Source organism: Pituophis catenifer, unplaced genomic scaffold (assembly GCF_029215685.1).
Source record: "Pituophis catenifer annectens isolate HBS135680 unplaced genomic scaffold, rPitCat1.0.hap2 SCAF_2, whole genome shotgun sequence".
Taxonomy (NCBI): Eukaryota; Metazoa; Chordata; class Lepidosauria; order Squamata; family Colubridae; genus Pituophis; species Pituophis catenifer.
The window spans coordinates 296,866,667-296,879,532 of record NW_027256882.1 but is presented as its reverse complement, the minus strand read 5'-3'; the positions used below and the strand labels follow the sequence as shown (position 1 = coordinate 296,879,532).

General features: G+C 55.6%; 1 protein-coding gene across 3 annotated transcripts in view; it reads right to left on the bottom strand.

Moving 5' to 3' along the window:
* The window catches only part of LOC139313395 (phospholipid-transporting ATPase ID-like), a 50,898-nt gene continuing 38,032 nt past the window's right edge, over positions 1 to 12,866 (bottom strand). The window contains exons 16-27 of one of the 3 annotated variants that reach the window (XM_070938999.1): positions 12,543 to 12,658; positions 11,183 to 11,347; positions 10,218 to 10,329; positions 9,242 to 9,347; positions 8,209 to 8,347; positions 7,628 to 7,820; positions 7,046 to 7,269; positions 5,087 to 5,170; positions 3,372 to 3,617; positions 2,680 to 2,818; positions 2,316 to 2,446; positions 1 to 328 (exon numbers count right to left, since the gene is read on the bottom strand). In XM_070938999.1, the coding sequence (XP_070795100.1) occupies positions 86 to 328; positions 2,316 to 2,446; positions 2,680 to 2,818; positions 3,372 to 3,617; positions 5,087 to 5,170; positions 7,046 to 7,269; positions 7,628 to 7,820; positions 8,209 to 8,347; positions 9,242 to 9,347; positions 10,218 to 10,329; positions 11,183 to 11,347; positions 12,543 to 12,658 (1,898 nt within the window). In that variant the 3' untranslated portion in view covers positions 1 to 85. The remainder of the gene's footprint in view (positions 329 to 2,315; positions 2,447 to 2,679; positions 2,819 to 3,371; positions 3,618 to 5,086; positions 5,171 to 7,045; positions 7,270 to 7,627; positions 7,821 to 8,208; positions 8,348 to 9,241; positions 9,348 to 10,217; positions 10,330 to 11,182; positions 11,348 to 12,542; positions 12,659 to 12,866) is intronic. The other 2 variants (XM_070939000.1, XM_070939002.1) reach the window with 2 other exon arrangements.

Genomic DNA, 12,866 nt, shown 5'->3' with positions numbered 1-12,866 from the left:
TCCGCCGGCCAAGTCCCATCTCCGAAGGCGGAAGCGAGGGTCCCTCCGGCCCCCAGCCGCTCGGGGCGTCGCCCGCCGGGGAGGGCTAGGAAGCGCCCCCCTCTTTCTTCTCCAGGCGCGGCCGGTACTTCTGGGCGGAGGGCGAGAAAACGGCCGAGCCGGCGGCGGGGGTCTTGAGGCGCATGTTCCGGCCGGAGGTGATGAGGTCGCCGAAGCCCTGCTGGTGCGAGAAGGCGTAGCCGGAGCGGCGGGAGGCGCTGCGCTGCAGGTAGCGCTTCAGGGCGGGCGGGCCGGGCGCTTTGCGGAGCTGCCTCACTTTGCGCACCACCTGCGCAAGAGAGAAAGAGTCCGGCTGAGACGGCGAGGGGCGCCCCTCCCGCTTTCTCTCCCCCCCCAGCTCTGCCTGGCCCCTCTTCATGCCTGAGCATCTCTGGCTTTGCCCAGCAGCCCTTAAGCCCCCCCCCCCTTCTCAGTCCAAAAGATTTCTCTGTCTCTGCCCCTCTCGCTCTAAGCCCTCCCAGTTTCACTTCCTCCAAAAAGGACCCCCGTTCAGACCCCAAACCAGCTTTTGCAAGGCGCTCCATCTGTTTCCTTTCTCTCAGAACTATTCCGTTAGGGCACAGGAATCTCTCTGCAGTGGCACCTTGGAGCTTTGAAACTCATCGAGTTTGCTACTCAACACATTTGGTCTTTCGCTTCTGTCTTCATTCTGCAACAGACCTTCGACTCCGTACAGGAATTGACCCTTCGCCTTTTCTAAGTTGAGAATCCACTTTCACACTCCTAATGTGTACATGACCAGCCAGGGAGGGAAAGTCGCCCTCGCGCCCCCTTGCCCTGCTGCCCTTGCGGGTTTTATGAGGGGCACCTCTCCTCCCATTTGATGGGGGTTCTGCCAAACACACAAATCTGGTTTCACTCTTGCTCCTTGATAAAGGAACAAGGACAGCCCAGCGCAGGGCAGCCTTTGCACGCCTTCAGCTTGTTGCCCAGCCATTCTGTGAACCCATGTCCGGTTATGCCCTGCTGCTGCTTCTCCACCCTTGCTGACTTCCTGCTCACCAAGATTTGCCTTCCCTCAAAACTGCTCTGGGTTTTCTTGACTCTTCTTTCCATCCTTCAGCCACAAGCCTTGGCCCTCCTTCCCTGGCTCTCCATTGACAGATTTGGAGCAGCTTCACCACTTTCCCTTCATTGGGGTTGGGGGGGGGTTGGGGAGGGGTTTCCTAGTTTTCCATAATGGTTCTCTCTCTTCCTGAAGTCATCCTGGGTTCATTCTTGCACGGGGCTGGGGTTTCACTTCCTTCCTTTTCTTTTGTTTCCCAGGGCAATTCTTAAAGCTTCCATATAAAAGCGAGCTCTTTTCCAACCTCCCCCCAAAAAGTTCTGAGGCCAATGCCTGTCATCCCTCCTCTCCCTCCCCACCTGTCCTGCTGATGGGATGTGCCTGACTTTTGAGGAGAAGCTGGGGCTCCCCAGCCTGCCATTCAGCCTTTCATTCCTCTGGCTCAGAGCGAGGGCAGCCCGCCTTCAGTGCCTGGGCACTAGGTTTGGTGCTTCTGCTCTGGATCTTGGTGCTGGGCATCTCTTCCCAGCTTCTAAGAACTCAGCGGTGCCAGAAAGTGGAGGGCAGCACCCACAAAACCAGCTCTGCCTCTCTGGGCTGGCAAAGTACCCCAAATGACCACTAGGGGGCAGCATGACCACATGATAGTCAGCGCAGTTGCTTCAAGACAAGTTAAGGAGGCCTCCTGATAACCTCTCTGCAAGTCCACCACTAGAGGGGGAGGGGGGCTGGTGGCCGTGGCCCAGCAGCTGCTTTTTGGGCAGGGCAGAAATCCCCCCCCTGCACACACCCCTCCTTTCAACCAAGGTTGCTCAGCTCAGCCACAGGCTCCCCCAGAGGCTGGAGCCCCCCTCAACCATGGTCCAATCCCTTTCACTCAGCCCTGCTTCCTCAAAGGGTTATTGTGGGGGAAATATTGTGAGGGAGGAAGAGGAAGGGTTGCGAACAACGAGAGAGAAAACTTCAGCAAACAAATTCCATTGGATGCAGGTTGGCAGAAAGGAGCATTCCTCCGTCACCAAGCGCAGCGCTGGCACCCCCATTGAGGAAGAGCCTCCCTTTTCCTGCCCACCTTCTGCACAGTGGTCATCCTGGCATGGCACCTGGTTGCAAGCCTCGGACCGGCCTCGGCACAGGGCGGGTAGCAGTGGCATATGGCCCCAGGCCAGGGGGAGGAAAAGTGGCATGGACCCTGCCTCAGACCTCCCGGGGCCCAACGGCTGCCCAAATCCTGGGCCACGAGGAGTACCTGATCGCTGAGGCTCGGCATGAACTGCATCTTCAGGAACCGGAAGCCAATGACCGGCAGGACGCAGAGACTCACGCAGAGGCAGATGGCGAGCCACACCTTGGGCTGGTTGAGGATGTTCCGGGCGGTGCCTGGGAGGGGAGAGACAGACTGCAGTTACCCTGCTGGGCTGAGGTGCCCGTGCTTGGTCCAGGGTTCAGGGAGAATGCAGGCAACTGGTTACTTCAGCCAGCCCTGGGAACGTAGGTGCTGCCCCCCTCCCCCCGTGGTGCTGCCCTGCTCCTGAGGCTAAGCCCCCCCCTCCAAGAGGGGAGCAGCTTCCTCCAGGGCATTGAGGGGGGTTCTTTGCAGCTTCTGAACCTACCAACAAAGGGGAAGGAGGAGGTGAATATCTGGTAGGTGCCGTCGCTGTACAAGGTGAAGGTGATGACGAAGTAGATGGCCAGGCTGCCCCAGAGGAAGAGCTGGTTCACGGCTGTCCAGTAGGCTGTGTCTAAGCCCATCTGCAAAGGCAGCCTGGCTAATGTAGCAGTGGCAGCAGCAGCTGCTCTGGCTCGCTGACCCCCTCCATGAACCACGGCTAGCTGCCCTCCTCCCCACCCCACACAAGGGCTGGATCTGCCAGCCCGGCCACGTAAAGCCACGTGCCCCGAAAGCTCCTCCGGGCTGCGCCCCTGGCCGCCTGCACTCACTTGGGTACCTCGTGCGCATGGGAGCCTCAGCGCTCCCTCCTTCAGCTGAGCAGCTCCCCTTGGACCGCCAGGGGCAATGGGGTCTTGGCTTCCTCGACAGGTTCCTGGCGTTTTGGTGGAGCAGCTTTCCCAGACCCGAACCCCCCAACCCAGTGTGCAGCTTAACGGCAACCAAGGATTAACGCAAGCCAACAAGGCTGGGTGCTGCCAGTTAGACTGGAGACCTGCTTGTGCTGAACTCGTGAGCTGAGTGGGCTGTGGGGCTGTTGAGGCTAAATCCAGACTTCAGGATTTGGGCCCCTCCTCAGGAGAAAGAGCCTGGGGGCCACAGAACTGGAGCAGTTGGCGAGACAGAGCCCCCTACCTGGACCGACACCACGATGAGCAGACAGGTCTGCACCATGAGGGCAAAGGACTGGTAATCGGCAATGTCCCTCCCGTCGCTCCGCACAGAATTAAAAGTGGTTCCGTAAGGGACCAGGAAAAGCACCAGGGAGCTGTAGATGCTGTAGAGGGTGCATTTGGCAAACTCCTTCTTGTTGAAGTACAGGTTCTGCTGGCCGGGCACGTACAGCTGGGGAAACTGCAGGCTCCAGCGGTCATCCACATCCTGGCAGCAGAAAGAGGAAGCTGGGGAGCAAGGCGGCAGCCACTGGCCCTGCAGGAGGCGCCCTAAACCCGCCCCATCTTCCAAGCAAAGGCAAAGGCAACGGCTAGGAGCTTGTTCCTGCTTCTGGCAAGCCAACAGGGCTGGGGCAGGTTCAACTTCCAGAGAAAAGTTGTTCCACACCTAGCGATGGTCATGGAGAAGCGCCTCCTCCCAGGCTCAGCCCTGTGGACTGCTCTGCTCTGGACCAACTGAAGCATCACCAAAGCATCGGGCTACGGGAAGGAGCTCTCCAGGTGGTTGGCTTTAGAAGGCTTTGCAGGAGTTCAGACGTTGGCTATGGCAGCAGGAGCCACTCTTTCAAGGTCTCCCTGCTCCAAGAGAGCTGCTCCAAGGTACAGCAGCCAAAGCTGGGCAAAGCTCCACCTGACACAGCTCCCACCCGCTGTTAGCAGGTCCTGGTAGGCTAGGAAGACCCTCAAGTCACGGACCTGCCCTTGGAATGAGTCCATCCGGAACTACAGCTAGAAATGACGCTTCAGGGAGAAGGAGGATGTTTGTGGACCGAGTGCAGCTCTGCTTTCCTAGGGGTTCACCTGAGCGGCTTTCTCCCCATCCAGACCCTAATAATATTGAGGCCTCCACAATGGACACGGATGGTACCTCACTTTGCACTGAAGGCTTTCTCTCCCAGGAGTTTCAGGCAGATGCTAAATGCTACAGGGGAGAAGGCCTGGCACCCCACACAGGATCACCCCACTCCCCAGATCCCCAATGCTTGCACGCAGCCTGCTAAGATACCATGTCGATGATTTAAAATGCTGCTGAGATCTCAGAGGACCACGAGAGGTTGACTTCCAACCGGGGTCACTAGCAGAGTGACCAATATTGTTCCATCTAATACCGTGCCTGAAAGAGTCCCGGATAATCTGTTTCCTCGGGGGTTAATTCCCAGAACCCCCCTCTCTCTAGGCTTTCCCAAAAGAGGGGAAGCTGAGGCTGAGGGGAAGTTGACAAGGGTGGCTGGATCACAAGTTGGCCTCTTTAAGAAAGGATACGACCCTGGGCTTTATTCTTTGGGGAACACAGAGTGCTGATCTTAAAAGGTTTTAAGTGGAGTAAGGGTCCAGATGCACTTGAGTTAAGACTTTGGCATTCATTCACTAATTAATGAATTAAGAATCCTTCCCATGGGAAATACTGACATCTCAAATAAATAAAATAACCGACAGGATGACTTTGAAGGCTGGACACTAAAGGGCACCAGAAAGAAATGCATGCACCAGTGGATCATTGGAGAGAAATGCATGACTTATTGGGCTCAGAAAATAATTTTAAAGATATCTGCTATTATCTATAAACTTGGCCGTGTCATGAAAGAGGACACCAGTGAGGGAGTCTTCTTTTTTCGATTGCTTTTCCTTCAGTTTTTTGAACTGAAACCGAGCAAAGGCACCACCAGCAACTCTTACCTGGTCAAAGAGGCTCATTCCAAGCACTGGCAAACAGGTGTATACCATGTTGTAAAGGGTGATGAACCATTCATCGTAGACAGTCTGCAGGGGAAGAAGGGGGGTGGGGTGGGGAAAGATGGAAGGATATGAGAGGGGAAAGGGGAATGGTACCAAACCTCTAATCCGGAGATCAGTGGATAGAGGGAGGAGGCCCAGGTTTCTTTCTGGATCCCTGTTGCTTAGGGGTGATGTTCTGTCTTTCCCCAGGAGGCATTTAATTTATATGATGCCCATCTCACCCAGAGGGGACTCTAATATCACGCTCTTCTCCCTATTCTCTCCTCTGCATCCTGGCTGTGGGTCAGTAGACTTCTTTGTAAGTGAGCAACTGTTACGTTGGCTTGCAAGGCTGTCTCTACAGCAGAGGACCTGCTTTGCCTTACAACATACAACCCTACCAATCCTGTCCTGGCTGTATGTCCCTCCGGGGACATACTATGCTAGTTGTCCTTTCTGTCTTTACTGAAAATATGAGAGCTCTGGTTGACCAAAGCCACAACTGGGAGCAGAGGTCGGGTTCTGTGGAGCCCCAGGTGGCCATCTCTGAGTGACCAGAGATAAAAGACTATGGCTTGGAATGTAAGGGAAGAAAAGAATAAAGAGCATGAATGAATGAATGAATGAATGAAACGAGAGCAAGAAAGGAAGGGATGGTGATGGAAGCCTAGCTTTAACCATGATTTGGACATTAAGAGGGAATGAAGGAGAATCAACGCAGAAGACAAACTTTGAAGGAGGAACGAAGGGGGTTGGGAAGAAAGCAGAACACAGCTTTCCCTATAAGGTGGTAGGGCGATAGGTCCGTCCGTCCGTCCGTCCCTCTATCTGTAGGCCTGTCTGTCGAAAGTGATTCGATGCGGCTGGCTTGGCTAAGGGAAGGTCACTACTGCAGCCACTGGTCAGCTGGGTCCAAGCAACACTCTTAATCAAGCCTGTGTACAGGAGCCTCTGTGTGTACAGGTAGTCCTTGACTTATGACCGGTTGCTTAACAACTGTCTGAACTTATGGTGGACCTAGCCAGAGCTACTTACGACCTGTTTTCAAAGTTACCATAGCTACGCAGAGTTACATGCACCCCTGTGATCATGTGATCATATTTTGGGTGCTTGGCAACCATCCCACCTTTATGACTGTAGCGTTTGCATCTTTTTTTCTTTTTTGCCAATCTGGCATTTACTTAATTTCCGGTAAAAAACACCTATTTGGGAAAACTTGCTTTCGTTACACCACAAAATATGTTGAAAAATCAGGTGTGGTCATGTGATGCCTTGACTTATAACCACAATGACTTATAACCACAATTCTGGGCTCAATAATGGTCAAAAGTCGAGGACTGTGAGTATTCCTGCTCAAATTGCTTCCTTTCCACCAACTGCTTCCTTTCTCTCTGTAGAGTGTTGCGTGCTGTGCAAAGCCAAGCCCAGTCCCCACCCTGGCCAAGGGCACGCACGTGTGAGATGCCAATCCACACAGAGAAGCCACAGGGAGGGATGACTTTCCATGGCAACAGAATCCAGGACCAGAAATTGTGAGCACAAGTTACAATTACTTGAACTTTATGCCAATATAGGGAAAAGCTTCCGGATGGTAAATTTCTGTGCGACAGAATTCTCCGTGTGGCCTTGAGAAGTTGGACAGCAACTTCCTAAGGTTGAAACTGATCTGGCTTTCCCTCTGCAGCCGAGTGTGGTCCTTGCATTGCCTGCTGTCCTGGCAAAGGGCTCGTGGCCATTAATCAACCTGCTGGCCCCTCGTCTGAAAGTCCGGTAGGAAAAGAGATGCCTGGTCTTGCTGGGTCCTGGACCTGCCCTCAACCATTAGCTGGAGCAGGCCAGGGAAATGCTCCGCCCCCCCCCTTTGCCCTCCCCAGTCGGCTGCCTCTGGGGTGGAATCCTGGGCTCAGCGGAGGCAAGTACCTGGGCGGAGAAGCCGGAGAAGAAGCCGTACCAGAAGTGCACCAGTGTGAAGGCAAAGTTTTTGTAGAAGAAGTAAGACAAGAACTTGCACATGCGGATGTATGACCACCGGCCGTGGACCAGCAGCAGCCGCTGCAGGTAGCGGAACTGGGCAAAGGAGAAGTCGCTGGACATCACCGCCTGCATCCCCTCCTGGCCACTGATGCCGACACCAATGTGAGCAGCTAGAAGACCAAACAGGAAGGCCCTCAGCAGGGAGCGGGACCAGGAGAAGCCGGTGGGCGCCAGATCCACGCGTCCCATGGCTACTGCGTTTGGCCTCCCAAGCCCAGAGAAAGGGGGCACAGGCAGAGCAGGAAGGCTCGGACAGAGACGTGTTTGCAACTGACCCTCAAGGGAATGCAAGACGCTTGTCCACAGCCAAGGCTCTGCTGGGCCTCCAGAAACAGAAAGGGGGCCACCCACAGTCACCCCACTGGATTTGCTTTCCGTTCCCTGCCCCCTTGGCCTGGTTTATTGTACCAGAGTCCCTCTGCTTCTGCAGCTTCTCCCCCAGACCTGGCCGAGAGCTGAGCCACCTACCACACTCACTTTTGATCATGCCGACATCGTTGGCGCCATCTCCGATGGCCAGGGTGACGGCGTTCCTGTACTTCTTCACCAGCTCCACCACCTGGGCCTTCTGCAGCGGAGTCACCCGGCAGCAGATCACCGTTTTGCACAGGCAGGCCGTGTCCACCAGCAATTCCGAGAGCTCTCCCTCCAGCGCATAGGCCTGCCAGGGGCACAGAGGATGCAAGAGAGGATGGCTCTTCTCCCACGGTTGGAGGGCAAAACACTCAGGAAGAGGCCAGCGGTCCTGGGTTGAGTGAGGTGCCAGACACCCCCACCTCTCTGAGGACCAGCCCCTTGTCTGTCCTGAACTGGCACTTACACTTACTTACTTACTTACTAAATCAATTGATATGGCTGCCCTCCTCACAGCATCAGCAAAACATTAAAAACCTACAGGGATTGGGACCAGCCTGGCCTCAGGGAAAGGGCACGGCATTCCTGTCGGTTCCCATTGCTTTGCCCTTGTGGGCCAAGTGCCAGGAGGGCTGCGGGCCCCTGTTTGCTCCTGGTCTGTTGCAGAAGGGGCCCAGCCTCGGGCGCCACCTTACCAAGCTGTGTCCATTAATGACCAGGCCGTACTCTTCGCTGGCGGGCTCTTTGTTCCAGAAGCCGGAGGAGGTTGATCTCTTAATGTTGAAGTCTTCTGTCTTCGCTTCAAGGTCTGCTTGCATCCTGTCCCTTGCTGACCTGGGAAAGAAGCAACACGGTGAGCCTTGGGGACACGAAGCGAGAAGGGGTGCCCCTTGATGCTCCTGTGGACGGGGCCAGGAGGATGAGCCAAGGCTGGAGGCACACTTATTTGCTGTCAGAGCCCCAGCACCCTGACCCAACCTGCGCCCAGTTCCTGCCCCAACTGAGCTGTGAATGGAGCCGCTGCTGCCTTGATGGTTCACTCTTATTACTAGTCTTACTATCATGGAGAGGTATTTGCTCTGAGCAGTTCCCATGTTTCCTAAGCCACTAAATGGCCCCAGGCAAGAGAAACCCAAGAGGAAAATGTCTGAATGGGCCATCCAATTGAGAAGCAGCCTCTGCCAGCACACTTGGCTGATCCCCCTGCCTCACTTCCCCCTTGAGAAATGGCCTTTCACACCACCCTAACCTTTGCATCTGACTGCTGATTGAGCCCAGGAAAGCACAGCGTACGCAGGCAGCTTGCAGAGTTTGGGAGGTTGACGTGGTGGCCCACCCACCCACATGCTTTGGAGATGGGGGGCAGCCCAGAAATAGGGTGGATCAATGAGAGGACCCCCTTCCTGCCTGGGAGTCCTAAGGAAGCACTCCTTCAGACAGCCAAGATGAGTCCGGGGGGGGGGCAACCAAAGGGGAGCGGTCTTCCCCCTCAGAGAGACCCACCTTTGGTCAGAGCTGGGATGCCCAATGAGATGGCAGAGACTCTGAGGCCCCCTCAGCCCCTCCAGGGACTGGCTGGAGAAGGTTCTTGCTCTCCTCTGCCTTTTTCTCTGCTAGCTGTTCTCCCCACTCAGGACAGCTGCCCTCCCTCCCACCCACCCAGATGGGCATGGGAGCAAAGGGGCAGCAAGCGAGCTCGAGGGAGGTGTGTGTGCCTCTCTCTCTCACCTGAGCTGCTGCTCCACTTCCTCCCAGCTGTCACCGTGAATGATGAAGATGTCCTTCATGGCATCGTACAGCATGTTGCAGGAATAGCCGATGTTCACTGCGGTCTCTAGAAAAACAGATACCCCCCTCCCAGTCCATTATTTTCAGGAAGGAAAAAGACCCCCTCCTTCCCCCCCTAGGGAGCCCACTCCTCTGGTCCCCAGTTGCGTCTCTATAGGGGCCTGGGAAGGAAGGGAGCCCCAGGTCTGCACCCAGGAAATTGGCACACCAGCCAAAGGACTGAACCCGCCGTCCCGGCAGATGGATCTTCTCTGGCTGAATAATCTTAATTCTTTGCTGGCCTCCCTTGACTCAGCTACATCCACGTTCAGCCCTTCTCTCTGCCCCACCAGCCGTTTTTCTTGCCCACGTGTAGAACCCACTTTTCTCTTCTGCTTTTTGGCTCTGCAATTTTCTGTTCCTCAAAGACCAGGTGACTTCCCTGCTTCCTCGCCCCCCTCCTTCCATGCTCCTCTCCTGATCCTGACTCCCAGCAGACCAGAGATCTGCTTGGAAAGCTGGCTGGCCCATCTCTTTCCTCCAAGGGCAGCAAGGAAAGACTCCATGAGACCACTGAGCCACCGAAAGGCTCAGTGGCTAAGACGCTGAGCTTGTCGATCAGAAAGGTTGGCAGTTCGGCGGTTCAAATCCCTAGTATAGGTCTCCTGCGTGAGCAGGGAGTTGGACTAGATGACCTCCAAGGTTCCTTCCGACTCTGTTACTGTTACTTTGCATCTGTCCAGGAGCCTTGCTGGGAAGCAGTGGCTCCGAAGCAAGGAAGAGATACTCCCCCTGGCAGCGGTGTGGGAGCAGGCCCTTTGTTGTCACCACAGGGGATCAGCAGGGACCCCCAGATGCCCTGAAAGCACCCTCTGGCAGATCTCGGTTCTCTCAGAGTTTGGGCCTCAGCCCTCCCGCCCCTTTCTCCAGCCGGTACCTTGCTTGTCACCGGTGAGCACCCAGATTTTAATGTGTGCCCTTCCCAGGATCTCAATGGTCTGGGGGACCCCTTCCTGCAGCTTGTCCTCCACGGCGGTGGCACCAAGCAGCTGGGGAGAGAAGGAAGGGTGAGCTGAGAGGTGGTAGGGAGCCTCTGCCAAGGTGCTGATGCTTCATGCATCATTTGTCTGCCATGATCTTGGCCTGGCCTTTCAAACCCCCAGCCTCCTGTTGCCAGGCTAGCCACTCAGCATTCACGGTGGGTGTGTGGGTGTGTTGGAGAAAGGGCAGAGGGAGTCATCAAACCAGGGGCCAGAATAGACCGGCATTTCTCAAGTGCACCTTCGCTGGATCTGCGGCCTTCCTATAATCTTTTGGTATTGCACTAAAGGCAGGCAATGGAAAAATCCCTGGTAATGATGCCGCGTAGCTTTTTAAGAGGCTCGCAAGCCAGAACTCCTGCGGCACCCCGAGAGACTGGCCAGTGTAAGAACAGCAAGGCCCACCCTGTGCCCCAGAAGGGAAGGACAGGGCAGTGGAAACACTTTCCAGATTGATGGGATGTGGGCAATACATCTTGGCTCGTGAGGGAACGGAGACATTTTAAGGCAAGACGATCCTCCCCTGTGATAAGCTCCATCCAAGCTGCATCAAGTTCTGGGGAATCTGCCTGTAATTTACCCTGTTGCAGCTGAGGATTTCTCTCTCTCTGGGCATGCGTGTGTGTTTAATTGTGTAATGATGCTTTTTAGCTGCCTGGCCCAGGGTTCTCAAGACGAGCCCTGTAGGAGACATTCCTTGGCCACCAAACCTTTCCGCAGGTGCTGGGTGACTTGAAGGCATCGGGGAATCGCCACGGCAGGAGCGGCAGCAGGGGGTTCCCAGTTGGCATTTGCTGGGGCTGGTGGACAGAGTGAACTTCCACTGTGCCAATTGCCTGCCTGCCTCTTGCGAGGCGCCTACCTGCAGGTCTCTCTCGATCTCCTCATACAGCTTGGACAGCTTTCCCTCTCGGTCCTGCAAGCTGGTGCTCGCCTTGTGGTGACGCTTCCTCCAGTCCTCAAAGTAGGACTCCCGCAGGTCTCGGTAAGCCACCACCAAGGTCCGCAAACCTTCCCCGGCAAATTCCTAGGAAGAACAGCAGGCTCAGAGTCCCACACCAGCCACGGGGGGGGGGGGGGGGGGCAAAGAAGAGGGGGTCAAATTATTCTACAAAGACCAGAGGGCAGGACAGGAAACAATGGATGGAAACTCATCAAGGAGAGAAGCAACCTGGAACTAGAGAGAAACTTCCTAACAGTGAGGACAACTGAACAATGGAACATCTTGCCACAAGAAATTGTGGCTGCTCAGTGGTGAAATCCAAGTTTTTTTACTACCAGTTCCGTGGGCGTGGCTTGGTGGGCGTGGCAGGATACTGCAAAATCTCCATTCCCACCCCACTCTGGGGTCAGACAGAAGTGGTATTTGCCAGTTCTCCGAATTGCTCAAAAATTCTGCTACTGGTTCTCCAGAACCTGTCAGAACCTGCTGGATTTCACCCCTGTGGCTGCTCCATCACTGGAGGTTTTTAAGAAGAGACTGGACAGCCCCTTGTCTGAAATTGTACAGGGTCCCCTGCTTGAGCAGGTGGCTGGACTAGAAGACCTCCAGGGTCCCTTCCAGCTCTATTCTATTCTACACCCCTCATTCCCAGGGCTGGGAACTGGCACCCGACATCCAACCTGTGGGGAAGGAAAACACATGTCAGGAGCACCTCTGGGCACAAGACCTGCAAAGTCAACCCGGGTGGCCCACGTCTGAGCATGGACGCTGCTCCTCTGCGAGTCCTTTGCCCCACTGCCTGGAAAGGTACAGTCCTGATGGATTCATGACAAAGCTTTGTTCTCTATGGCTCCAGGGAGCAGGGAACTCAAACCACAGAGAAAAGGGTCCAGCGAGTCCCACTAGCTGCCACCTCAGTGCTTGAGGTCTTCCAACAGAGACTGGATGGTTGCCCGTCAGACATGCTCGGGGGGGATCCAGCCCTGTGCAGGAGACTGAGGAAGATGCCCTGGGCTTTCAGAGGGAGGCCAGCCAGCAACTCTGCAGCCAGCTCTGCTACCTTTTCACTTCTGGGCCCAGCTCTGTTGTTGGCATCGAGAAGGCCTGGGGGGCGGGGGGGGCACAGCTTTGTCTCACATTGGAGGGAGGAGCACAGCCAAGCGACCGTGGAGCCAGAGAGCAGGTGGTAAGCAAGCAAGCAAGCCCGCTTCCTGCCTGCGTTTGGAAGAAGCGGGAGGGCAGACCCCAGCCGTGTCTCCACTAGGCCAGGGACACCTACATCCAGGTGCTCGGTAGTCTCTTCCTCGAGCTGTTTGCAGGAGGGATGGAGGAGCTTGTACAGGATGGTGTCGGCCCCTTTGCAGTACAGAGTCAGCTGACCCCTCGGGTTTCGCACTGGGAACAAGGCAAGAAGGGCAGAAGTGAGTCTGCAGCAGATGGAGCCCAGAAAAAGAGCCAACCGGAAGCCCCGCTTCCTCATCTCTCTTCCCTCCCCTCCAGCTTCTTCCTCCAAACCACCGAACCTGCCCCAGGTAGCCTGTCTGAAAGGTCCAAGTCCTTCTGCACTGCAGACGGGTTATGTGAATTGTTCCTCACTAATTGA